We start from the raw sequence: 26,222 nt of genomic DNA on the forward strand, positions 1-26,222 counted from the left end.
GTCTGATTTGGACACGGTCCGGTCCGCAGTTTGCTCTCGTCCAGATACTGAAGAAGCTCCTTTTTGAACTTGGGCTCAGCAGCAGCAAACTCCAACCACTTCCACCGAGAAACCCAAAGTCCAACCCCCGGTCCGGGTTCTGGTTCGATTCGTTTATTTGAAAGAGGTAGTAATAAGCCCAAGCCCAACCCAACCTGACAGTTCTAGGCCGAACCAAAGGGACACGATCAAAACCCGAAACAATTGGTTTGGGTTTAAAGGTTCCATGTTTGGCTTCTCCAAATTCGCAAACCTACTTCGCTGCCTTTTGGGAAGTAAACCTTGAAATGTTTCTTTCTCTCCACCACCCTTGCATCACATCCTTTCTCTAGACTCTTCTGGCTATACTCACACTAGAGCTGTGTGAGCCGCCGTTGTACCCAAAAAAAAAAAAATCTCTAGTTTACGCATATAGAGTTTGAATCAATTATCGAGTCACCAATTTTTCTCAAATGACTGTTGCCAATATCTTTTGTAGCCACCTACAAACACATGGTCTTTAAGCAAAAATTTAGAGAATAACTTTTTGTCATCTTATTATTTATTATTTGATATCATGTCTGTTATTAGCTGCTAATTGTTTTTTACACTAGGTAACGACCTGGAAACAACGAAATATACGATCACAAGATCTATATAACTTGGCCATTATTTAGAGGCTACTGTAAAAATATATGTATACTGTAATAAAGAGGTTGTAAGTTTCATAATGATGGCCCTTACTAGAATCATGATACAAACCCATGACTTAAGCCTCAAGCTCCCAGCAATTCCATGGTTGAGATGGTTAGTGCAGCGCTCATGTCCCACCTAACCATGGAAAAGCCTGGGAGCTTCCATCCAACCATTTGTACCCCATTTGTCGTGATTCAATCCACCTGGGAGCCACCTCAAGACCAACTTTGATGGCAATGTTATGGACGGAAGAGTTGGTGGAGGTGCAAGGTTTGTGATCAGAGTTCCTGACTCATCTTTTTTGGTGATGCCTATCTTTATGATACAATAGAACATTGAGCGGAGCTAAATGAGGTACCGAATATGCCATCACTATTTTTAAGGGCTACTGATATTAGCTTGAAAGGAGATTCCAAAACAGTAATCAGCTGAAGTGCGAGTTCGAACACTCAGAAAACTTATGGCCAACCCTTACTCCTGCTGAAATGGTCACTAGATCCCTGCTCATTATTTCCAATACAGAGGATGTACCTCCAGGCGATTTAATAAAAGGCATGCATTTCCGGGGGAGGGAATTGAATACTCTCATTTGCTAATGACGCATTCAGGAAGGGCTCGACTTAGCCCAAGTACAACGCAATTACTTCGTGCTAGACTCGTAGCCTGGGCCTTGAAACCACCTTTGTACAAAAGCACACCACCCACCGACCCTGTTATAATTGCCAGATTTCAAAGATGGGATCCATTCTTTTTTTATTATTCTTTTGATAAAGTGGATGCATCATATATTATCGATATGGTTAAAAAAAATCTAACAATAATAGATCCCGAAGCCCACAAAAGATATCTGGCCATAAGAGGCCACCTAACCAGCTGTTCTGTTGGCCTCTTTATACATATGCATCGTCTGTAAAATCATCTCAGATTCTGATGTAGCTGATTGTGCTCATGTTAGAACAGTATAAGCAGTTGATGATGCAAAAAAAAATAAATAAATAAATAAATAAATAAATAAAGAAAGAAGAAGAAAAGAAAAAAGAAAGAAGAAAAAGCGATCCCGCATCCGTTATTGCTTTTGTTAGAGTGGTCGCGTCACCGCTCATTCGACCCTTTCCCAAAGCCCACTAACTTCCCTTCGACAAAATCGGTGGCTCCCCACGATATGGTGACCACAAGAATGGGCCTACTACCAAAACGGACTGCTCACGTGCCATGGGCCTAATTCGATTGACTTGCAGCCAGCTTTAAATCCATATGTTTCTATTAGCTTGAGTTGGATCTTGGAGGGCTGTTCAAAATTTGCAGGGACCCAAGGATGTTGTACTTTCCAGGAAGGAATATATGCATGAAGAACAAAGTACAAACACATGGAAAAAGACTTTCAAAACTTTGGGAACTTCTAATTTCAGCAACTAATTAAATAACCACCTTCAATTTCAAATTCTAGATCCTTTTTGAGTAAAGGAAAAGAAAAGGAGCATATGACATACATAGTGCCTACAAAAGGCCACTGCAACTTGCCAACCCACATCATCAAACACCCAAGTTTGTTACGGTGGAATCTATTTTTTCCTTTTTTTTCCTCATTGAATGACATAAGAAGTTTGTTGCAAGGCTAAGGGTGAGGTGAGAGAGAAGAGAAGAAGGGGTGGCGGCATCCTCTTTCTTTCTTTCTTTCTTTTTTCTTTTCTTTTTGCCTCCATCACGTGCTAAGCAACATGGCTGGTGGTCTTCTCAAGGGCACGCTTGGGTCGAATCAAGGGGACAGTGTCCTCTGCCAGACTTGGTATCAGACCCAAAGGGAATGTCTCTGGCCTTGGGCTTTCCAAAGTACCAACACTAAATTAAAAGAAAGCACTAAGATTAGGGTTGACAACCCAAGAGAAAAAGAGGCTCGCATGAGACACATTTTGAGGTGGTGAGTACTTCCAAGCTCTCAAGCCTCGGGCGCCTAATCATAGGAGTCATGATTCCTTAACTTTTATGTTCAAGAAAGCTTTGGCTGTAGAGTCAAGAAGATAAAGGATCAAAGGGTATTTGCCATGTTCTCTTAAACACATAAAGGAAGCAATCATGAAGACTATCATATGGGTGTTTGGGGTTAGGGTTTGCATGGAGAATGATAATGGTATTGGACCAAGGCTGCTTTATGGACGCAGTGAAAAGGTGGATTGGGATAAAAAGGAGGAACAACACTACCATATCGATCAAAAAGGTGAACCTTTAATCCTTCTGGTGTTTGGAATTAGGATTTTGGTCAGGAAAAGTATCGCTGGGTGAAGGAAAAGGAAGATCCCTAACCACAAGTTAGGAACTGACTTGTGGTTCTTTTTTTTCCCTAACTTTTTGGGTTAGGGTTTTGGTTGGGTGAAAAGAGCGTGCATGGGATAGGTCTGGTTGAAAGGTGTTGGAAAGGGAAGTGCGGCACTGTTCATGTTGTCGAGTCTGTAACCTAGGGCTTCCAAGGTCTTGACTTGAGACTTGAGGAACTTGAGATAGTTGGCAGCCTCATCAAGCATTGAGGCAGTATCCATCTTGCTCCCCCCAGGGACCAGCCTCTGCAGCACCCTTAGCTTCTCACTGATCCTTTCTCTTCTGTGCCTGGCAGCCACAGTCTGGGGATCACTGGAGATCCTCACATTCTTCCTCTTTGGCTTCTCTACTGCCTCCTCCACTCCAAAGTTCACTGGCCTGAGAGCTGCAGCCCTGTAGATCATCTCCTTCACTTGTGCCATTGCCTCGGTGTCAGGCTCGTATCTGCTCTCACCATCGAAGTAGATGCCTGAAGAAGACCCCAAATGCTTCTCAGATCTCGATTTCTTCGGTTTGCGCCCATTCCCAAAGCTAATATGAAAGCCAGTGAAATGGTTCTCCTCCAGTTTTCTCTTAGTAGAGATGGGCTTGCTTCTTCTGGCTTGTTCGTCGCGAGCTTGGTCAGGGTTTGAAATGCCAGACCGAGTTCGGTCTGGTTTCGAAGAGCCTTGTGAGACCGAGGCCATCTCCTCTCGATTCGGCCGACGGTGATCGAAGGAGCCATGGTTCTCGGACTCACCTGAAGAGGTATTACCACAGCAGCTCAAATTACGAATGTTTTCGCTGCTCGAAAAGATTGTCGAGATGCCTTCCTCGTCGTTTGCAATGTCGCCGAGGACTCGTAATTCCTCCGAAGAGCTGAAGTTTTCGGCGAGGCTATCGAATGGATCGACAGCTTCGGAGCTGGTGATGGGCGGAAGAGAAGAACGTAATTGATCAGAAGATAAAACATCTCCCCAAGTGGAACTGATTCCTGATTTCTCAGGAATAGAATCGGCCGCTGCTAAACTTATCGCTTCGTGGCGCTGCAGGAAATCCAGATCCAAATTATTGCTTACCGAATCCAAGGCGGGAGCTAACATTTCTACCATCTCATCAACTCTATCGAACGAACTCATTTCGCTAGCCTGAACCCCTTGGAGCTTTAATCCTGAAGCGTAGAAAGCTCGATCTAGTTCAGCCTGGTCGCTCGTATTACTGTATTCTTCATTGGATTCTGAAAAATTGTCATACTGGTTGCTCCATAAGCATGATGGAATTGAAGAGATATCACTTGCGATGTTTGCTGAATTATCCCAGCCCAAACTATCCATCTCCCGAGTTGGTTCTCTTATGGTATGATGCCTGAATGCCAATAGGAACAAAGTTTTAATCACATGCACATGCTACAGGAGAGAAAATAAACACAATATTCATATGCAACATCTAATTTGAAGTCCTAGACAACATTTTGAATATTCTATTATCATTTTCGAATGCGCTATCAAAAAACTTTTATGGGAATCTGAGGGATAAATAATTAGCAGAAAAATTGTTTCATCAGTCATGACTCCTACCTTCTGAAGATCGAGTAACGTACCACCAAAGCTAGAAATCTGGACTGACTTTTGCCTTTGAACAGAGGACTTTTTATCTCCAGACCTCTCTCACAGGCTCGAAGAGAACAACCGCTAGCTGAATTTTATCGGTGCTGCCCTTTTATATAATGTGGCAGTGATATCAGGAATCAGTCATGACGACATATGCTGCAAGGAGGAAGAAAGCAAGCGTTTGCTAACGTCAGTTTTAGCAACTGAAATCTTGTAGCCAACTGTGTACTAAGAGACAAGGCATTAAAACTCCATGATTTTACGATAAGACGCACCAAAACTACAAGGCCGCAGAGACAAGTAACCAAACAACAAGAAAGGAAAAAATCAACGAAGGAGATTGTATAGAGATGTTTTCTTCTCTACCTTTGGATTTCCATGAAGAAGGTGATGCTCTCTGTTCTGTGATCTGTTCCTAGAAGGTGAGCTTATAAAGAGGAGGCATGCAGAAATGGTCCTCACTGATAGTTGTACATGAGCTCTTTTTTTTAAAAAAAAAAAAAAGGTTTGCTGTATTGGATTTTTAAAAGAAAGATGGAGGCTTTTTGAGGGCTGTCAGTTTGGGGGGGGAGGGGAGGACTTGAGAGCAGATGGGCAGCATATGAGGCTTCTGAAGAAGGATTTAAAAATGGATTCAAGCTGGGAAAAGGCCTTCACCTCTTTTGGTGGCTTGTGCTTATTCCATGCGCTCTGCCAACTTTCAGTAGGCTGCAGTAAGAGTTTGAGCACCACACTCTCTTGTCTAGAGAAACTATAGTATTAAAGATCTAATCAAACCTACAAATTGGCCTTATGGTGCTTATAGTTGTAATTAAAGGTCATGGTAATTGATATTGGTAACTCTAAACGTCTCTATCCTTCTTGGTTTGGTTGATGTAACGTTCCTACCGACAGATTAATATATTAGAAATATGCATTAAAAAATATTAGAAATGGAATGCGTGTATGAACCTTCAGAGAGAGGTCCACTTCAATGTCTTGACCTTTATACAATGTATTCATGAACACACATATCGACGCGAGAGAGAGAGAGAGAGAGAGACGGAGAGAGAGAGAGGACCCAATAAGCTTTTCTGGACTCTCCTTTTCCCTCTTTCTCCTACTAATCTTCTGGACTATGTTCAAATAGGTTTTCTTTTTTTTTTTTTTGAGAAGATTCAAATAGTACCTATAATAAAATAATAATTTTCAGAAAAATAACAAACAAAAGCAACAAGAGGATGTTTCAAACATAAATAGGCGATAATATATAATAGAGAGAGTGAGAGGATATTTTGGATTAGGTTCAAGTGGTATAACTATAGTGGTTTTAAATTGAAGAATCAGTAAAGCAACAAGAATATGCTGAAAAAGATGAGACTAGAGGATGTGTGTGTCTCTCGGTAGATAGATAGATAGATAGATAGGGAGAGAGAGAGAGAGAGCAAACAAACTATTTTGGGCTATGCATTAAATAATACTAACAAACATTTTTGCTGCACTTGTTAAAATGAATAGCAAAACAACTAGAGTATGTTGGAATATCTTAATATGCGCGCTATTTCTAAGGGCAAAGGAATATTACAAGGAAAAAAAAGATTCTATTTAGAATTAGAGATCATGTGCCACTGTTTTGTACTCGCGTTTTGCCCCATGCATCTTGCAAATGCAGTTTAGGAACTCATCCATGATCGTGGTTGAGATGTTACCAGCTGAGGAGAGATTTTGAAATTCAAAGAGTTCCTTGCATGCTTCTAGACTTGCCACGTAGCCGGTCTTAGTTGGTATATTAAGGGTCTCATGGAAGGATATAATTGGCCGGTCCTTCACATGGGTTGTGGTCAGTTCCGAAGCGTATCACTTTCAAAGTCTTATTTCTACTATTTAATATTTGTCTTCCCTTCTCTTCAACACCATGGATAGAGAAGTTTGCCTTCTCTTTGCTCAATTTTTTTTGGATTGGTTGTCAATTTTTTCAGCTTTTCTCCATTGTTTTTCACCCAAATCTCACCGTCCAATCCTTCATAATGAAATGAGTAGTGTAGCTTCGACTGGGATCATGAACCGATGAAAAGGATGCAAGAATCAATTCTAACATTATTAATATAACAAATGCAGGTAATTGATGAGGCACTGAATGGAATGCAAGTATTAACAGAAAATTTATGTCACGCAGAGCTATGACCCGGAAATGATCAAGGCCCAAGCTGCTTCATGAACAATCTGGAATAAACATGAATAAAACCAATTTATCTAGCTTTATTCCGTCGAACAATCGTTTCAGCACCAGAATAAAGCAAATCGAAGGAAAGGTACTTTTGAAACTTCAGAAAAGTTGAAAAGGAACGAGGCTTCATTCAAGTTTTTCTTAATCGGCAATTCACCAACATAAAGATTTGCAATGCAAGCAACAATTTATTGAATAAATCTATCTGGCCGAAATAGTTGAATAATTTTGCTCAAGCCTACGCCTCCAATCTTTTTCTTCCCGAGTTATACAACAACTTGGCTCAAATTATGCAGGAAACAAACAAGGCCAGAGATAAGATTGGGCCACAAGCATGCGCCCACAGGCATGGCATGAAGCTCGTGATGAAATCTCTCTCGATATGTTTTTGATAGGAATTCTTAGTCTTGATGTTTTTAATAACCAATTCAATTACTGGAAACCATTTATGTGATCGCAGTAATTGCATCAACTATTCTACTGGCCTTTGGCATGATGAAATCTGTCTCGATGTTTTTCTGATAGAAATTCGTAGTCTTGATGTTTTTAATAACCAATTCAGTTACTGGAAACCATTTATGTGATCGCAGTAATTGCATCAACTATTCTACTGGCCTTTGGGTTACAGAATGCCACAGTTTCTGAGAAGATACTGTTGAAATTAGAATGATTGAGAGGAAGAGGGGGAAAGCGAAATTTTTTCAGGGACCAGCAATTCGAGCGCGTGCAGGCGCTGGGCCCCGCTCAACAATCATTGGATCTCCATCCTCTTTTCTCTCCCCATGGGCGGGGACCGGCCCGGGTGTTACGTTCGCGGTCGATGAGTTATTTCTGTTGCTCAGGCTTCCCGCCCGCGCTGACGTGTGGCGTCGCTAGTCCGAGCCTGAGATTTTTCTGGTGGGTCCCCGCCCCGCTATAAGCTCGTGGGGGTGACATCGCTTCGGTGGACGTGGAGCTGTCCGATTGGGGGAGGCCCCGGCCGATCCCCTGCTCGCACATGGGGATCAAAGCAGTCGGGACCAGCCAGCAGGTGTAGATCCTCAATTGGATCGCATTCATAAATTGCTATAATAGTTTTGAGTTAAATTCATATACAATTATGATTGGATATAAGATTGACAAAAAATTTATCAACTTAAATCCGGTATATTTATTAAACCGATCAATAAATAATAAATAATCTAATTCAATTGATAATGAATTAAAATAACTTAAACATATTAATTTATAATAAGTTGAAACAAGTTAAACATATTAAATAATATTTTATTCCATTCTTAATTGTTTGCTGCGTTAGTTACATAAAAATATCAAAAAGGTAACTTTCTTTTTTTTCCATAAAAAAGAAAATTGAAATATTAGACGGTTTGCGCAAACATTTTATACCTTTTAGTTGGCATGAATTTTCTTTTCTAACTTTATGATGTTACTAAAGTTGCAAGGGACTTGAGTTCACCTCATAGCATGGCTATTGTTTGGAGCCGGGAATCTCTTGGGATCTAGTTGTTTCCCACAGTGGTCCTGGGGAAATTGTTTGGTTGCACGTCCTTGCGGCACTGCTGACTGTCTTGCACATATCCGTGATACAGTGATCATCGATCATCTAGTGGAATCCAAACCGTGTGGAAATCTATCTTGTCATTATGATCTGTTGTGGAGAGACAAGGTAGGGGACCTCCCTAAGAAGAAGGGAACGAGAAGGCATCCACATCCCTAGTGCAAATTGCATTATTATGCAGGCTTTTCTGCTAGATGATGCTTCACATCAGTTCACAAATTTATTTTCTAATACGTCAGTAATCGACAGGCATCACATCTAGAGTGGAAGTGCTTTACCACTGTGGAAGTCGAACGGAAACTCTTCGAATTAGGCCTCTAACATATTATTTCTATCAGACACTTTTCGCGATTTTGCTTGCATGCCCCGCATGCACGTTGACCTATTACCAACAAATGGATGGTATAGCTCCGTGCAACCACTTGGCGCTCTGATTTCCTTTTCCTGTTTCAGCACCGAACCAAATGAATGGCAGAGGGCATAGCATGATGGATAGGAGACTCGATCCTACCTTTTAACATCCGAGGAAAGCCTCGAGTCTGGATGCCACGCACCACTGCGCCCTTTTATTTTTTTTTCCCCCTTCTTGACGGCAGTGCAGCTGCAGCCTTGAGTGAGGGAGAGAGAGATCCCTCTGATCAAGAAGCAGCTTCCAGCGGACCACCTCATCCCCATCGCCATCACACGCGGCCATGGCTTTCAGCAGGCTTCCTTCTGGTCAATTGAATGCTTATCCACCGGAATTGGTTCATGCATCGTCCACCCCCAAAACCCTCCGAACCATTTTGTCACATCCATTGGCTGCATTCAGGACAGGAGGGGGAGGGAGGTCCTATCAACACTCTCCCTCGACCCAACAAACATCCCCATCCAGCCTGAATTGATCCGCCAACCAACGTGATGCAACCCTGACGGAGCTTTGCCTCGAGACCCACACTATCGACCACAGGCGTACAGACACAATGTTCCACTGTTTCATAGGAACATCAAGGTCTAAACGCACCAGCATACCCAATTTATGCTATTGCTTCCCTTCTGATTAAATTCACATCTCCGTTGTCCTCTTATATATACACAAATAAAGTACAGACTGAAAATGCAAAAAGATAGTGGTAAACTTGCCCGTCTCAAATTACTCTGGTGGGAATATTGAGAACAAGCACAAATTGAAACTTCAGTTCTTCCTTATCTTGTATCAGGCGACCAAAAGGTGGAGATGAAAGTGCAGCTCTGAGGTCGACGGGAAGGTAAAATTAACCAGGATGGTCCCCCCCCGGGGTTGCATCAGATGCTGGGGGCCACGCGGGGTTTGAAACGCATCCGATCAGCAGGATGGTTTGACTCTCCTTCAATGCCCAGTTACCGACGGACTCGGGCAAAACAGATCAATTACATGTATGTGGGCCCAGCATTCAGAAGTTCTATAGATCAATCGGTAGAGATGTTTACCTCGACGGATCCCTGACTTCCCTCCATAAGCATGACTGCACCGAAACTTCATTACTCGGTAATGACTCCTAGTTAAAAGCTACTACAACCAGTAATCCGTTTTGTAGTTCATAGCACTGCAATATATATTTTTTTGTACCACAATATAGATAAATAACCTACGCTTTGGAGCACAATGCTAAGTTGTCTATTTTTCTTTTGACATGATCCAAAATTGGACCATCCACTGTAGCGATCCATCCAATCATGGATTACAAAGATTGTCAACAGCAATGGCAAACCTGTTATACCTCCATTTCATATACCACAACCTAGTTTCATCTTATAAAGTGTGAACTAGGTTCTGGAACGGAGCTGCCATTCTTTTATACAACAGTAGGGAACAGTGTCAGATGACAGACCACAGCTGACATATTGGAAGGTAACTGGCACCATGACTGCAGCATTTAGAGAAATACAGCATACAAGGCATGTCAGGAGAACCACAACGTCAAATCCTGTATCAGCGGTGTAAAAGACGATATCTGGAGCTTTCACAGAGAGTGGATTCGCTACAGGTCTATCATCCGCCCACGAAGAATAGCTTCAGCCTTCCTCACCTCCATCACAGGCCCAATGATGAAAACCTATGTGGATGGCACCAGTCAGATGAATTATTACCAGGACAAACATATAAAATGAACTAAAAGACTCCATAAGCTTCAGTCCTCTGATAAAACTAACAGACTCTTGTCCATTGCTGCAGTGGTATCCATTGGTTGCACATGAAACCCACAGGCATGGGATCAATGGGAATAGTTTTCAAGAAATAATTAATGATTACATAAAAGCTATAATGCAGAATATAAAGAAACCGGGCATATCTTTTTGTTCCCCAGATGCATTGTTCAATCGATGTGGTATGAGAAGACTCCCATGCCAACAGACTTGAGTACCAAGAGTAAACCTCAAGGTTGTGAAATCATATTCGATGTTTTTTCAATAAACAAGAGAACTTGTAGTTAGCCAGCTTTGGACATATTTCATTCTCTTTATCTATATTATAAATGCCTAATATAAGGACCAATTACACATTAAGTTTCATCAACACAATTTAAAGAAATACCAAGAGTACTACATGCTGTACAAACCCCATTTCTTCTTTAACTGCATCATGCATGCCCAGTATGAGACCAATAAAAAGTGACATTTACTAAATGAATTACTGATTTTGATCAATGATCATCAAAATAATTATCCACAACCACAAACACAAGAAACTAGACATTACATACCAAAATTTGCAAGACTCATACTTGATATTGCATAGCATGCATATTCACATTTGTCTAGATCAGAGAACTTTATCAGAAAGATTCAAATAAGACCTTGTACTGCTTCTACTGTACTTGTTAAAGGTATTTCTTGGGCATTTGAACAATGAAAGAATGGGATTTCTATGTGAATCTGCACATTCGTAAGGCTGAAATACTAATCATCTGCTCAGCATTTTTCATTGTCTATGACATAATTACCGCTTGTACTTATAATAACATGATTTTTAGAAGAAGCAGCAAGTCACCGACTCTGTAAGGAAAAAGGAGAAAGATAAAGACTTTACTTGGATCGTTGGAAAAATAAAAAAGACCAGATGACGAACATTACTGGTCTGGAACTTGAACATTTTAATGACATGACCATCATATGGAAAGTCTGATAGTTTATAGTAGAAAACTTTATCATCATTTTGTCGGTCTTCCAGAAAGCATTGGAGGTTACTAGCCTGGAATTCATATCATAAATAATGGTCAAAAGGTAAACACCCCAGACTACTATAAGAGATATTAAAGGCAACAAACAGTTTATATTTATGATTTTAGAGACAGTGCAGAGCCATCACAAATTCAAATAACTAATAAATTTGAGGATAAAAGTTCATCAAAATAGAAAGTTCAAATCATAGGCCTAATGCCAATAACATTAGAAAAGGGTTCGGGTTGTATATTTCGTGCAAAAGAATGATCTTCTTTCGCAATGTCAACCACTGGATCGCATCTCACACAGATCACAAAGCACTCCAAACTTTTCTTTCATCCGCCTGCCCAGATCTTGAAGTGGCCATTGCGCAAGCCAGCAGTTGAGGTCACAAAAGAAGGTGAATCATTCCTTCGCACGAAAGATACAACCCCAGTGGATTAGAAAATGCTCTTTTCCCACAGATGTTATGCAGTTTTTGGCACTGGGGACTCAGGGACCAGCTAGCATTCTTTCTTGCAAGTCATGATATGTTACAATTATGCGACCAAGGTGTTGTATCATTAATTTAGGTTAGTGCCTCATGCATAGCCAGAACAGCCCCTTCGAGATACCAACACAACCAAGTTTACCTTGTCAGGAGGACCCTTAGCACCACCAATGAGAATCTCTGCACTGCAATATACAAAACAGAATGAAACATTCAACTCAAGAAGGATAAAAGAAAATAAAAATTAACACTAACCGAATTGATATAAATAGTTTTGCAAACACATTACATGCATAATCAGCTTACTTGCAACATTCTTTTACTGATCGAATAGAGGCACCTTTTTTCCCAATAACTCGTCCCATTTTCCCTGGAGGAACATTTAGCACGGAGAGTATCTCTTCTTCAGGGACATAACCTTCAGCAGCTAGGATATCTGGGTGTAACATCAAATAAAGTCAAAAAATCATGCCACTTCAATAGAAAAGTTCAAACAATTATGCCACTTCAATATTGCCAAATTGTCCAGTAAGTTGCAAACCAAAAACTCCAATAAAAGAGACATCCTATACATAAAAGCAATACATTTCCCTGAAGCAAGCAAAAAATTTTCTTGCTTTGAGCTCTTTCATGACCCAGCCAGACCTTTGATTGCATTCCTTTTTCGAATCTTGTAAAAAGCCCTTCAATCTTTGTATTAACATCTGACAATAAATCTAACTACAGTGCATTCTCAAAAGTATATACTTAAGGTCATCGGTTTGCAAGTCAATTCTACACCAAAGAGCAGAGTAGTTATATGTTTGCAACTATTTTGGATCAATTTATCTTATGTACCCGGTGGCAACATGGAATGGAATTAGTGTTTGCCGAACCAAACCAAACAGAGCGATTCAGTCCGCACCGGACCCCGACTGAGCAGACATGAAATCGGGATGGCTCTGCGCCATTCGAATTGGTTCGGCTTATAAAACACTGCCCAATTTTCGCCAAAGGCTTGATTACTCTCCTTCTCTCTCTCCTCTTAGATGCTGACTGATGCCAACCGACTCCTTCACCCTCGAACGATATTGAAGATGAAACCCTTGCTCTCGATTAATGCCAAAGATGATGCAATCGCCCACAATCAACACAAATTATGATGCTATCGCCCCCAATCGACACCACTGAAGCCTTTGCCAACATCTCCAACTCCGATTGTCAGTTTAGGGTAAGGATTTGAGGCTTCCAGCTGCCGCTGCTGATGAGGTAAGCCCCTCTCTCCCCCCTCTCCCTCTCCCTCCATCCCTCCTTCTCTTCCTCCCTCTCCCCCCCTCCATAAGTGCCCCCCTCTCTCTCCCCATCCCCCTCCCTCCCTCCCTCCCTCGCTCGCTCTCTACCTCCCTCTCCCCCTTCCTCTCCTTCCCTCTCTCTTCCTCCCTCTCCTCCCTCTCTCCCCTCTCCCTCTCCCTTCCCTTGGTTCGGCACGCCTTAGATCCGTCTCTCCCTCCTCCTATCTCTTCCTCTCTCTCCTCCTGCTCTCCCCTCTCCCTCTCCCTTCCCTTGGTTCAGTACACCTTAGATCAATACGTTATGTATCGATACTGTACCGAACCAGTCACTAACTAGTTCAACCTCCGGTATCGGTCCAACCAACCTTAAATAGAGTCACCTCTATGTTGAGATTGGCGTCAAGGGCAATCTGAGGGTCGGAATCAAAGTTCACCATCTCAGTACTGGGCCGATACTATCCTATTACAGTATCCGGATACAGTACGATATGAGATGGCAAGGCGTACCGAGTCTCAGTACGATACGAGACAACATGCTAGTTCAGTATCGATACGGTATAGTACTAACCGATACGGTAAATCTTGGTCAGAATACACACCTTGGATGACTACTAAATTATACAACATAGTTATCAGTGTACCAAAAAGCATGCTGCACACTTTTCAGTAACCAAAGTATATCGGCTTGAAATGCATCCTACACTAAAATTTTTATTCCAAATGCCATCAACATTCCAAACTTAGAGCAGCCTTGGTATCGAAGGATGAATTATTTGCATTAGATGCACCATAAATCCCTCAGACATGTATGGAACAACATGACATCAACAGAATTTTCAGCAACATAGCCCCAAAAACGAGTCAAAAGGCTATCTATTACCTTTCGGCTTGCATTTGACCAATCTGACACAAATCTTCTAGTCAGATAGTCAAGTTTGAACCAAATTTCATTTTTCCTTCTTTGTAGTATTTTGCAGTTTAGCCAAATTCTAAAAGCACCAGCAAATCCTAAATAGGACCCTAGGTGATAAAAATACCTCATGTACTCCATTTTTTATAACGAATTGAGTGACTTTAGAGCTGTCTTTTGTGTTTTTTCCCTAGGGTGCTTATGCTCAACTGATCTGCAGCTTCAGTTCCATATGAACTTGAAGGCAGCTTGGATGTGATTTCAATAAATTAAGGGCAAGCCCTGTACAACACCATGCCAATTCTATACAGCAAGCAGGAATTCCGGTCACAGAGTGATTTAACAACAGTAATCCTTTACCTGTTTATTTTCATTAATTTTAAATTGATTATTACTTTCACATGAACAACCTAAGTTCTATTTTGCAACAGAGAAGGGTTTGTCGGGTCCCTTGATGGTTAGAGTTGGGCTTGTCCTTTACTTGCAGGCTTCCTGAACCTACACAATGCCTACCACTGTTTGGTTCCACCTGTGCTTCTGACCCATGTCTCCTGTTAATCCCGAGATGGTGCCATATCAAGTGGACATTATAAAACTGCACACTTTACTGTGCTTTAACCATAAAAGAATTTTACAAAAATGTTGGATTTCTGACATCAAAATTAACAAATCATTAACTCTAGTTAATTCATGCCATTATCTTGCATGGCTGCATTCTCTAAATTCAGTCCTTCAAAGGATACAACACGGTCATATTTAATAGATGAGCATCCCTGTTTATCATTTAAATATATTGTGTCTCTAACTTCATGGAAGTGAAAATTTACAAAATTAATGAGTTTTCTAAGATACTCATACCATTATGTTGGCCTAAATAAACATCAGGTTTATATTTTTTAAAATTTTATTTCCTATATCCATCCATGTAACTTAATGAGTATCACAGATTGCATGCATCCAAGATCTGATATAAGCATATTCCCAATTAATTACCAAAACTAAATATGTTTCGGGTAGCAACTCCCCTGTAAATGTCAACTATAGGAATGTTAAACCAAAATGAATGATAAAACAACACTAAATTTCCACACTGTATAAAAAAAAGAAAGATCTTGTCGTGACAAAAGAAGTCAGAATTAACATGAACACAGGACAGTTGAAATCTAGTATGAACTATTTTGCTACTATGTAGTTTGAGATAGATTTTCCTAATATATTAGATTGACTGAAATATTTACATTTCATAAATTCCCTGACCACATAATCAAAAGTTCAGACAGTTGTGCATTTAGGAATTCACTCACACAAAAACAACTAGAAATTTAGTGTAATTCCTAGTGAAAAAGGCTCCTCGAACTTGGGCAGCCAAAAGCAAGGTTTGTTGTGCCCGTGCGTAGCGCAGGGCATACCTTACCATGCTGTTACCCAACTAATACTTGGTATAAGGAGCATACCGAGTCCCTATATGCCAAACCGACCCCTATACCGGACCAGTACCAAGATTGCGAACCTTGGTCATGAAAAACTTGGTCAAGAGGGTGTTGTTATTTCTGCAGGCCCTGTGAACAACACCTCAAAGCTATAGATATGAATGGTGATTATTTTTCAATTATTGCATGCACGTATGGACCTTTAGTATAAATTATCTCATAGAAATACAACTATACATTTAATGTACAACACATGATATTAAATTTGCATCGCATTACCAGGTGCATGGAACAGACAGCTTTATCACAAATTAATTTTACATGATAAAACGTAACCATGAGTCTTTAACATTTATTTATCTATTTATGGTTAGCTATACAGAGTCATAACTAGCAGTTGCCTGAATGTTCAAATTACTACTTAACATGATCACTATATGTGATAATTTAATTCTAAATTTGAGCATTCAACAAATAAACATTGAAACATTAGTTGCTTCTGTTGAAAATAAGTATTGAAGTAAACTTGGCTGCAGGAGTGGGAAAGCAAAGCCAAAAGTTGAAGGATGCAGAATCATCGAGGCAGGCCTATTCATAGGAATTATAAAACTTAAATCTTCTTCTTTTATTTTTCTTCTCTTAGAAAACACTTAGGTATGGAATTTCATGATAAAACAACAATACATGCATCTGAGATTGAACTATGGCTCAGTTAAAAGAATATACCAGCAATAAAAAAATTTGATGCAATACAATCTTAACCTTGATCCCATTAAGAATGGAGATCAGTTTCTGATTTCCCAGATATTTCCCTATCAAAGGGTCTATCTACTCACTGAATTTTATATTTCCATCAATTAAATTCAAAGAATAGTCATTCATGCCCCGACCCCTCAAACTGGTTGTTAAATTAATAATGACAAGAAAATCTCTATTATTTTCATCAATTTCCCTTCCTTTAGTGTAAAAATTTAAAAACAAAGACTGTGAAAAAAAAATAATAAAACAAGCTGGGAGGAGACACACTTGATGAACCTAATGTCAAAGTACATAGATGTTAATCACTCAATAAGATTCCAATCTCAAATTGAAAAGGCATCACACAACTGATTGATTAGATGCTCTCACCTATGCCTTCTTCAAGAATATAAGGAAAATGATTGGAAAATATTAAATATTTTTCACATAATAAAGTTTGTATGAGAAAATAGACACTTCTATAGACAATCTTATCCACACCAACCTCAATGCTAGACCTTTCCATAATCAAAGAAAACATAGAACTGGCTTAACTTACAAAAAATGAACAAGAAAATCCCATATGAAAAAAATGTCCAACCACTCTTAATATAACCTCTGAGGACTATAAGATCAATTCAACATCTAAATGAAATACCAAAGTTCAACATGAATCCAAGTCAAAAATAGGATTTCAAAAAGAAGATACACGAGGTTTCATCCATTAAAAAGAATTCTGCCACCACTTAAGCACCGATACTACTCATAATTGCATCATCACGTACATCCTTTTTATCTGTTCAATTCATTTTCCCTGTCCACAATTTCTATAAACAGAGGCCTATTTATGGTAACTAAACTATTTTTTTACCAGCTCAAACTACTAACATCCTCTTTTAACATTTAAGCTACCTTAGACACTGGACAAGGTTGAGCATATAAAGGCAATCTGAGCCCCTTTACAGCTTTTACATCATGAAGCTTTTGCAATTCATTCCCATCAAGTGCTAGTTTCCATATCAGGGAAGGCATTTTGAGATCCTATCTGATCTTGCTTTTTTGCATGACTTCAGTTTATATGTGTCATCCATCCTGTCCCAAAAGGAAAACTTAACCCAAAATAAGCAGAGCAGATCTCCATCCATGCACATTACTATAATAATGTTGGGTAACTACATGCCACCAAAGTTGCATTAGCATGCAGAAAGTGCTGGTCTAGCAGGCATCACAATGATACTCTAGGGATTTTTTTGTCTCCTTCTATGGCATAGTGGTCTAATTATATGGGGAGAACTGAGTAGGCTAAGAAAATATGGGATGGCTATCTTTTAGCTTGTAAAGCAATCATATAATCATGATGAGAATTTGATATGTGGACATAGGCATGCTTGATATTTAATCAGCACTGAAATAACATGTTTCTTTCTAGACATAAAGACCTGGAAGAGTGGGAAGACGAGGCCAATCAGCAAAGTCATTATCATTGATGCAGAAACATCTACAGTACAGTGAGCCACGGACTGCAAGATGCCATAGGGATCTTTTGTTCAACTTCTCCATCATTTTGTGATAGATGTAGAGGAGAAAGCGGACATCATCAGCAGCAGCACGGATCATCATTTCAGACATTGGTCTGTATGTCCAATATGCAGGGTCCTGAAAAAGAAAGGTTGAAAACATCAGCTCCATATAAGTTAAACTCAAGATATTTAATACATGTCTAATGCAAGGCCAATTTAATTTAGTAAATTAAACCAACAGTAAATTAAAGTGCAAAGGCACTTATGTAATTCAACCTGAGCCATTCATTCTCACTAGGAAAAAATATAAAAATGAATACCTATTTTCCTGTCCCACAACAAAAATTAATTGATGGCTATTAAACAAGAACAATTCAGACTTACAGAGAATTATTATCATTTTAAAAATTAACTACATTTTTAGATGATGCTATGTTTGTTAACACCATCCAGAAATAGTTTTAGTTGTTATGCCAGTTGGTACCATTATAAAAACATATGTTACCGGGAGAAGAGTGGCACTATAGGCATTTGCTCGGTTACCTTTGATACTGATAACTATGCCAAAAGCAATTTTTATCACTGCCATCAGTGCTCATACAAGCTGCAATGTCATTGATAGCATTGATAACTTTCTAAATGGTAAGGCCATGATAGCGAATTTCTTTTCACACACATGAATAAAAGCCATCAACTATTCATGATTAATCTGATAAACATATGGTTAATATGGTTGCAATTTTAATCCAAGCAAATTAAAATTTCAATCTTGCCAGTTGCTCCCTGAAGATAGTAGCCAAAATAAACATCACAGGCGGAGTGCAATGCTTTTTTATTTCCCCAAAAGTCACATCAACACTAATGATCCAATTGAGAGCAATATTTGATGCAATTTCACATAATAATCGGCATGTTAGGCTAACCTGCCTTAGAAGAACACGCACTTCTTCCTTTTCCAGGTATGATTTTCCTACATAAAGAAGTCAAAAATCATTGCCATGGGAACATTGAAATAAGGACACAAAGAAGAAAAAGATTTCATCTCATCTTCAAAATCATTTTTTAAAAAACTATATTGAAGCAAAGTAATCAACAAAAAGCATAAATGACACGCAATCATGGAGGATGGAAGGAACTAGAACATAATTAGCAAGACAAACATTTTACGACATTTATTTTTTAAAAAATATTCACATTTTAGACAACTACAATATACTACAATAATTTATGAATCAGTTGTATGTCAACAAGCCTTAGTCCATCCATATGGGCTTGGCTTTATTTCAAGGTATGATCCCTAAGTGTGACAAATGTTTTATAACTGGCCCACTTCCCAACAAAGGCAATATTGGACAAGAGATAAGCGCACGTTAGACCTAGAAGGCTAGGTAGCAGACAAAAAATTTGCCTTGTTAGCTTTTTGGTTTAAGATGTCCATATATTATTTCATATAATCTACTAGTCATAAATTTATAACAAATTATCAAATAAACATAAGAAGAATCCATCATGTTATCCCGCAGTTTTCCTCAATGAACAGGATAAGGGTTATCTGACATCCATGATAAGCAGTATAACATGTGCACTGGATTTTTTACATTCACTATTACGCCTTGTGTGATATTTTCAAGTAAAGGTAGCTGCTGCATTTCCTAATCACATTAATGCAAGCAACTTGTTCACTGACAACATGCAAAAATAGTAACAGTAGTTTCATCAAAAAAAGGCAAGAGAAACATGAAAATGAATCAATTATAGACACTTACAATAAGTTCATAACTCTGGATCTTTCCACTATATAGTTAAAACAACTCATACTTTATTTGATACCAAAATTTCATCAAGGTAAATGAAAAGCTTAGGTCCAGAAAGTACCACCATAACGAGGATCAGCAAGAAGGCCAACAAAAGATATATAGTCATCAGGTGATCGCTTCCTTCCTTCTTGCTCCTCGATCAGAGAATAGGCAATCTGCACGAGCAACACCACTGAGAATGTCATCTTCTCTAACAGCACTTCCATATTCTAAAAATTATGTTCACTTTTTCCTTAGGTAAATTCAAAATGCAACTGCTGAATGCAGTGACAGCCCGTCCTTTTTAGGAAAGAATCTGTTTGAAATGGTGTTTGGGTTAAATTTAAGAATACAAATAAAATATTTTCTAAGCATGAATTTTGAAGCCACATCATGTCAAAATTTGAAAGCAACAGTACAGAAACAAAATACTAAGTAGTAGTATCATGCAATTACATGGTATGAAAAAAACATGTTCTATTGATAAAGACTAATCCTTTATATCAAAAAGAGAAAAAATTGAATTGTTGTTTACCTGGGTATCCACAACATTGTGCAGTTTGATGCCAAATTGAAAATATAAAGCCTGCATGCAGTAAATGAGATTTGAATATGTTGGTATATATGGAGAACATCTTTCAATGAGAATGGATAACAGCAAGAGCAACTTAAAGCTGAACAGACCTCACTGTCCCGTTTGCAATCATGAATAACTTTTGTGATGTAACTAGACTCAAGTGCAGGCTTACAAGCTTGCATCAGTGCCTTCCCACCCTCAACAGCATCAACCAAGTATACGGCATCTGGGAAAGCAAGCTAAAATAGAAACAAAGAAAATGCTTAAAACACGAGGGCAATCCTCCAAAACCCATTATTCTCATCGTCATTCTTTCGAGATGAAGGGCGCCCACCGGACGATAAAGGAAAACAGCCAGTTCTTCCAGGCGAACTCCAATAAAAATAAAGTTTAGTAGAAAATCCATCTGATGCACAATTCATAGTGCTACAAGTACAATATTGTTTAAATCATGATCAAACATACTCTATAATTCAGGAAGATCACCTAAACTATATTTAACAAATAGTAGTTCGGTTCGAACCCATGTGAATCACAATTCTGATCTTTTGATCCTATTGAATCAGACAATTTAGGGAGGATGAATTAAAATGCAGCTCTAGAGAGTAATGTAATCTTCAAATCCATTTGGAAACTTGAATAAAATTTTGTAAAACAAGACTCATTATATAACTCAGATTACTGATAGCAATGGAGACCCTTTGAGCACAAGCTGTAACAAAGATGAGGACCATGAAGTTTAAGTACAGTAAAAGTAGGAGAGATGGAGGTAGGAATGAGTAGGGCCAACATCAGACAAAAGAAGTAGAAATGCCATAGTTTGAACATAGGCAGAGTAGCTTTAAACAATGAGAGCATCTGCAAGATAGGACAAATGGTTATGTGAAGAGACGTGAGTAGAGGAAACTTGGATCAGATAATAATAAATAATTTCAATACACTAACCTTTTTATATGACCTGGCTATGACAAATGAATCAATAGCAAAATGAGATCCATACGAAGAATAACCAAAATTGATATAGTAAGATCTTTCATCCATTATGTTCATTCATGAGGTAGCATATGCTTTTAGTCTATTTTAATCAAGATGTATAAGTAGAATCCAGCCCGAAGAATCAAAATATGCTTCAAACTAATTTGAATCAAAAATATTTAAGCAAATATTGGTCACAAACAAATATGTTGAAAATGTATGTCAGAAGTTCTCAGTGAGAAAATACATTGAACACCATGGAACATAATGCCAAGTGTTTGATCATCATAAGTGCCTAACCATAACCATCAAGGCCTTCTCTCAACTATTGTAGGCCAGCTTTATGAACCCACATTTGCCAAGCATTCCTATCTGCATGTGTATGTGGTTGCCTGTGGCATGTGCATTTTTGCATTTGTGTGTGGCTGCATGTTTGTGTGCATTCATGCACATGTGGCCCCGTAGAAATTTATTTGCCAATAATTCCTATTTGTGTGTGTGCTTATGTACCTTCACGATTGTGGCTTTATAAGTTCTATTTCACATAAGTAACTAAACATAATAATGGTGGAAGCTTCAAATAAGTCACGTAATCACTGCATGGAAAAAAGTGTAGGGAAGGGAATGTAGGAGGTTTAAAGCTAGAGAAAAATTCTTTCATTCAACTCTGTAAAAAAGTTTAATAATCTATACTATATATAAAAGTACCAATAATTTCTGTCCAGAAGAGATCATAAGCTTTGGATTTTATTGACTTGATATCAACCACCAACAGCTCACCATCCACACCCTCAATTCTTTTCCTAGAACTCAACAGTTTTGATTGAATGCTACAACATCTCAACCTTACACAATACCGGATATTCCTTAACAATTGATTTGTGAATTTGATTTTCCTTGTTGGATTTGGTTCTCATAACTTGCCAAAAAAATTTATTATTTATTCAATACATTTTGGTACATGAAATTTTTCTCTCTCTACTTATTTTATTGTTGTCTTAAGCTTTTATTTTTATAGTGAGAAGCTATTGCTTTTCACCTTATCAAGTGTATCGTCGATTTGGTTTTGACCTTTGTCCATTATTATAGCTATGCTTGGTTAGGAAAAAGGGGAGAAAAACTGTAGAGCCATGTAACTTTAATCCCTTGTGTATCAGTTGCTCTTGAAGAAACTTTCTAATGGATGAGAGGTACATTGGCTAGGCTCCTCAGGGTCGTCAATTTGCAAGCTTCCTATTAAAAACCTCATTTCTTCTCTTCATCTACTGTTTGGTTATTAACTCCAATTTGGCAAAAACACCCTCCTGAGTTCAAACTTACTCGCACAAAGATGGCCAGCTGGCTTCCTGCATCCAAACTACCCACCAACTCTTACCCATGGTGTCTAAAGGCTTTTGAGTCAAAAGGGCTTACTCTTATCAATTCTGATGTATCTACATGGAAACTGATACGAATGCAATACGTTTTGAGCACGATATAGCATGAGGTGAAGAGTGCTGGAATGCTAAACTTTTGTCTCATTTCTTATTAGAAACAGTTGAGATTATTTTATGAAGACTATGAGTCTTTTGAAAAAAATATACAAAGTTTTTTTAATCTCTGAACATAGTAAAGCTATGTCTCAAACCAGTTTACTAATATAGGTTTAAATTTATTTTGATGTATGTACAATTATAACTTTGGGTTTTAACAGTTACTGTTCTGCATGTGCATTTGCACATAAATGTTCGCTAGTATTTCTAAGAAGTGGTTACAAATGCTTACCAAGAAAAAGAAATACATATCCAGTGGCTAAAGTAACACATTATCTGAAGCATGATTTAAGACTACAACAATGTAGCTTTTTATCATGTCATAAATTTTCACTAAAAATTAAAGATAAAACTTGACCTTACACTGGAACATGTTAAGTTTATATTGATAAGTGCTGAACACTATGCTACTTTGCTGAATTAATATCATCTTGTGGAATAGTGGGATATGCATGAAGCAAGGTGATCGATTTTTTAGTAGCTGAATTAGCTAAATAAACTGAAACTTAAGGTCGTAGCCATACATCAAGTATAAATAAATGCAATTATGTGCAAATTGCTTATTCAAGCATATAAGGATTACACGCCATTCATTGTGAGCAAATAAAAATTGAAAAAAGAAAAGGTAGGTAACCTGCATTACACAAAGAGCTCCATTTCGACAAAGGTCAACACCCTCACAATCAAATCCAATGATCAGTTGCCTATCGACTGAGGGATACAGAAATTCAGCTGGAAGTTGAGAAGCATGGGTGACGATATGGATAGGAACTAATAAGAATTGGGCATCATCATCTGAAAGGGAGCCACCTGCATGATATAAAGAAAACAGCTGGGCATTACTGCTACAGTAAGGAAACATGTACTTAACAGCCACAGCATAAGTCAACAAAACCAGACAACTATGACCGGACACAAGAAATTAAGAAAACACTGAAATGAAAATGCACTAAATATTAGCATCTTCAGAAGAAAATGTACTGCAGATGAGTCATAAATGTTACGTGACTAAAGTGTTAGTCTAGCATTTCAATAATATGTGAGCCATAACATTTCAATAATATGCCAACCATAAGCTCCAACGGTATATATAGGATTACTTCATGCATCTGATTTGAGTAAGGATTGCAGAAATAACTTCCTTCTAGTATGTTTAGCAATCAATTCAAAAGCTTAAAGGAAATGGTTAGCAAGATTATCACCGATACATACTCTCTGGAAGATTGGATCTTTATATGTAACTATAAAGACTAGTTCCTGGCCCTGATAATCACTTCAGAGTAATCAATTCACTATGACAATGACATTGCTCTCTCACTGTGTGTGTAAGAATATGGTTATATCCATTTTCACTATTGAATTTCACAAATAGATGTAACCTATAAATGATTGAATCCTCTAATTTCTCTAAACATAATTAAACTGCATCACATGAACAGTTTTTTATCCTCGTATTGCTTAAGGTGAAAAGGAGAGAGAAATTAAAAGTATGATGTCTTGTTTAAGCAACATAAACAATAGTTAAGTTAGATCTTACAGCAAAACCCCCTTAGCAGTACAAACAGGCATAACAAGCAAAAGAGAAATGAAAAGACCATAAAAACTTGAAATCCAAGAGGGCATGGACATAGGAGATCTTGATAATATAAATTTCATCGTAAGCTTTACGTTCAACCAAAGCAGCAACAAACCTTTTCCTTTATCTGTAGGTCTCCATGGTTAGGGCAGAACATATGGCGCAAGGTTGTACATTATCAAAAAAGATACCAGCTAAAAATAATCAGCGTGGACCAAAAATAGAAGGAACAATAGGTAATTGGATGTTTTTAACATGAAAATAAACCCAATATTATTATCTTTCAAAAATGTCATTTCACTCTTTTTGATCTATGATCAGATTTTCGTGAATAAGATAGTTGATCTTTTTGATACAATAGTACCAAGATAAATTACAGTTGAAAAGTAGGCTTTGAGTTCTTTTTGAATTGTTTCTCAATTATTATTTTTTTTTAAAAAAAATCTAAAAATATCCACCTTGTGGCAACTCCAAGATAGAAACGCAAGCATGACAGTATGACCAGTAATATGACATCAAAATCATAAGAACTATCAAAAGAAACCAGAGCAAACAAGCATCTCAATAAACAACAAAACATACAAACACAGAAGAGATCTAAAACAGAGAAATAACTCTTTCTAAATGTGGATGAGCTTTCTTTGGTCCAAAAATCCACTGATGTGACATACATTATGGAATCTTCGACGTCAACGAAGAAGAAAAACCGATGCGGCATTAAAAACATATGAATTACCAGATGTCCTTAAAATCATAAGAATTACCAAATTTCCATGTCAGGGCATCAACAACAGCCATAAAACAAAAATCACAACAAGAACCAAATGCAAAAGCTTCATAAAGACAGACGAATGATCAAAACCTTCAAACAGTCTCCAAGAAACAGCCAACAAGTCCAAGAAACAAATGCAAAACCCAAAATAGGCAAGAACCCACGAAAAAAGGGCATCGAAACAAAGAAACGAGAAGGCAGCTGATTGCAGTAACGATCGCAGCAAAACCCACATCAAAAGCCATCACCAAAACCTCCGATAAACGGCTACAAGGTCCCGGATTCAAACGTTAACCCCAAGACAAGCGAAAAAGTTTCAGCAAGCAACGAAATCCGCAAGCGAGATGCCATCAGAGATCGAAAAAGAATACATAGAAAAAAGAAAGCAAATCGCTGCAGGGACGATCGGATGGGCGAATTAGAGGAGAATCGCGAGCACCTGGAGACGTTAGGAGAGGGACGAGAGTCCGGTTGAGAGGAGGATCGGAGGCCATGCGATCGGAGCTCGAGGATTACTTGAATCCTCCCCCGAGGCCGAGGGTTTCTTGAATTCCAACCCGGGGGAGAACGGGATCGATGGATTGAGACTTCAGAACATTAGGCCTCGAGGGTATCCCGATTCCCGGCTCCCCCTCCACCGAGCAGCTCCGTCGATTCCAGTACCCACTAATAAATTAGGGACCGGAGCATTATGGGAACAATTGAATTTTTGACACGTTTTGTTTTTGGTCCCCAGCTTTTGCATCATAAATGTACAGGCTAGCGTACAACCGCGCGAGATGCAGTTTTTTTTTTTTTAATGAATTATAAAAAACGTCATAAAATAGATAATAAAAATAGAATAAAATATAATAAAATATAAAAATATAATTATTTATGATATAAATTTTTGACATTAATATTATAACATACTATCATTATGCAAATTTCTACTGCTGCAACTACTACTAATAATAATATATTTATCAATATAATAAAATAATAATGTATCATAAGTTTATGATCTAATTTGTATATAATAATAAATAAAAAAAATTGGATCTATGAATATTTAAATACGATATAGTGAGGT

General features: G+C 38.4%; 2 protein-coding genes across 5 annotated transcripts; both read right to left on the bottom strand.

Annotated features, from left to right (window-relative positions):
• Window positions 1-2,093: 2,093 nt before the first annotated feature.
• On the bottom strand, window positions 2,094-5,395 carry LOC103712974 (uncharacterized). 2 transcript variants are annotated; one of them, XM_008799697.5, is made up of 3 exons: window positions 4,983-5,395; window positions 4,584-4,772; window positions 2,094-4,371 (listed from the first exon to the last, which is right to left on the bottom strand). In XM_008799697.5, exon 3 carries the CDS (start codon window positions 4,338-4,340, stop codon window positions 3,066-3,068), a length of 1,275 nt encoding a protein of 424 aa, XP_008797919.2. In that variant the 5' UTR covers window positions 4,341-4,371; window positions 4,584-4,772; window positions 4,983-5,395; the 3' UTR covers window positions 2,094-3,065. The 2 variants fall into 2 exon arrangements, with proteins under 2 accessions (XP_008797919.2, XP_026662690.2); XM_026806889.3 differs by having other exon boundaries at window positions 4,607-4,772; window positions 4,983-5,212.
• A 4,598-nt stretch (window positions 5,396-9,993) lies between these two features.
• Window positions 9,994-25,871, bottom strand: LOC103712959 (3'-5' exonuclease domain-containing protein / K homology domain-containing protein / KH domain-containing protein). 3 transcript variants are annotated; one of them, XM_088709921.1, is made up of 11 exons: window positions 25,590-25,870; window positions 23,437-23,612; window positions 20,403-20,534; window positions 20,254-20,304; window positions 19,798-19,894; window positions 18,846-18,892; window positions 17,842-18,058; window positions 12,360-12,489; window positions 12,196-12,238; window positions 11,430-11,591; window positions 9,994-10,455 (listed from the first exon to the last, which is right to left on the bottom strand). In XM_088709921.1, the coding sequence occupies exons 1-11, from the start codon at window positions 25,642-25,644 to the stop codon at window positions 10,381-10,383; spliced, it is 1,185 nt and encodes a 394-aa protein (XP_088566047.1). In that variant the 5' UTR covers window positions 25,645-25,870; the 3' UTR covers window positions 9,994-10,380. The 3 variants fall into 3 exon arrangements, with proteins under 3 accessions (XP_088566047.1, XP_008797901.1, XP_088566050.1); XM_088709924.1 differs by having other exon boundaries at window positions 10,241-10,455; window positions 11,469-11,591; XM_008799679.5 differs by lacking the exon at window positions 11,430-11,591 and having other exon boundaries at window positions 25,590-25,871.
• Between the last annotated feature and the right edge of the window lie 351 nt (window positions 25,872-26,222).

This window comes from Phoenix dactylifera, chromosome 1, assembly GCF_051530095.1.
Source record: "Phoenix dactylifera cultivar Ajwa chromosome 1, Ajwa_hap1_PhDact_Kaust_v1.1, whole genome shotgun sequence".
NCBI classification, from domain to species: domain Eukaryota; kingdom Viridiplantae; phylum Streptophyta; class Magnoliopsida; order Arecales; family Arecaceae; genus Phoenix; species Phoenix dactylifera.

Coding starts and splice junctions, on each gene's coding strand:
- LOC103712959 (XM_088709921.1), bottom strand. CDS start 25,644: ATGGCCTCCGATCCTCCTCTCAACCGGACTCTCGTCCCTCTCCTAACG. Junction 20,535..23,436: donor GAGCTCTTTGTGTAATGCAG/GTTACCTACCTT, acceptor TTTCTATTTTAG/CTTGCTTTCCCAGATGCCGT. Junction 18,893..19,797: donor TGCTGATCCTCGTTATGGTG/GTACTTTCTGGA, acceptor TTCTTTATGTAG/GAAAATCATACCTGGAAAAG.
- LOC103712974 (XM_008799697.5), bottom strand. CDS start 4,340: ATGGATAGTTTGGGCTGGGATAATTCAGCAAACATCGCAAGTGATATC.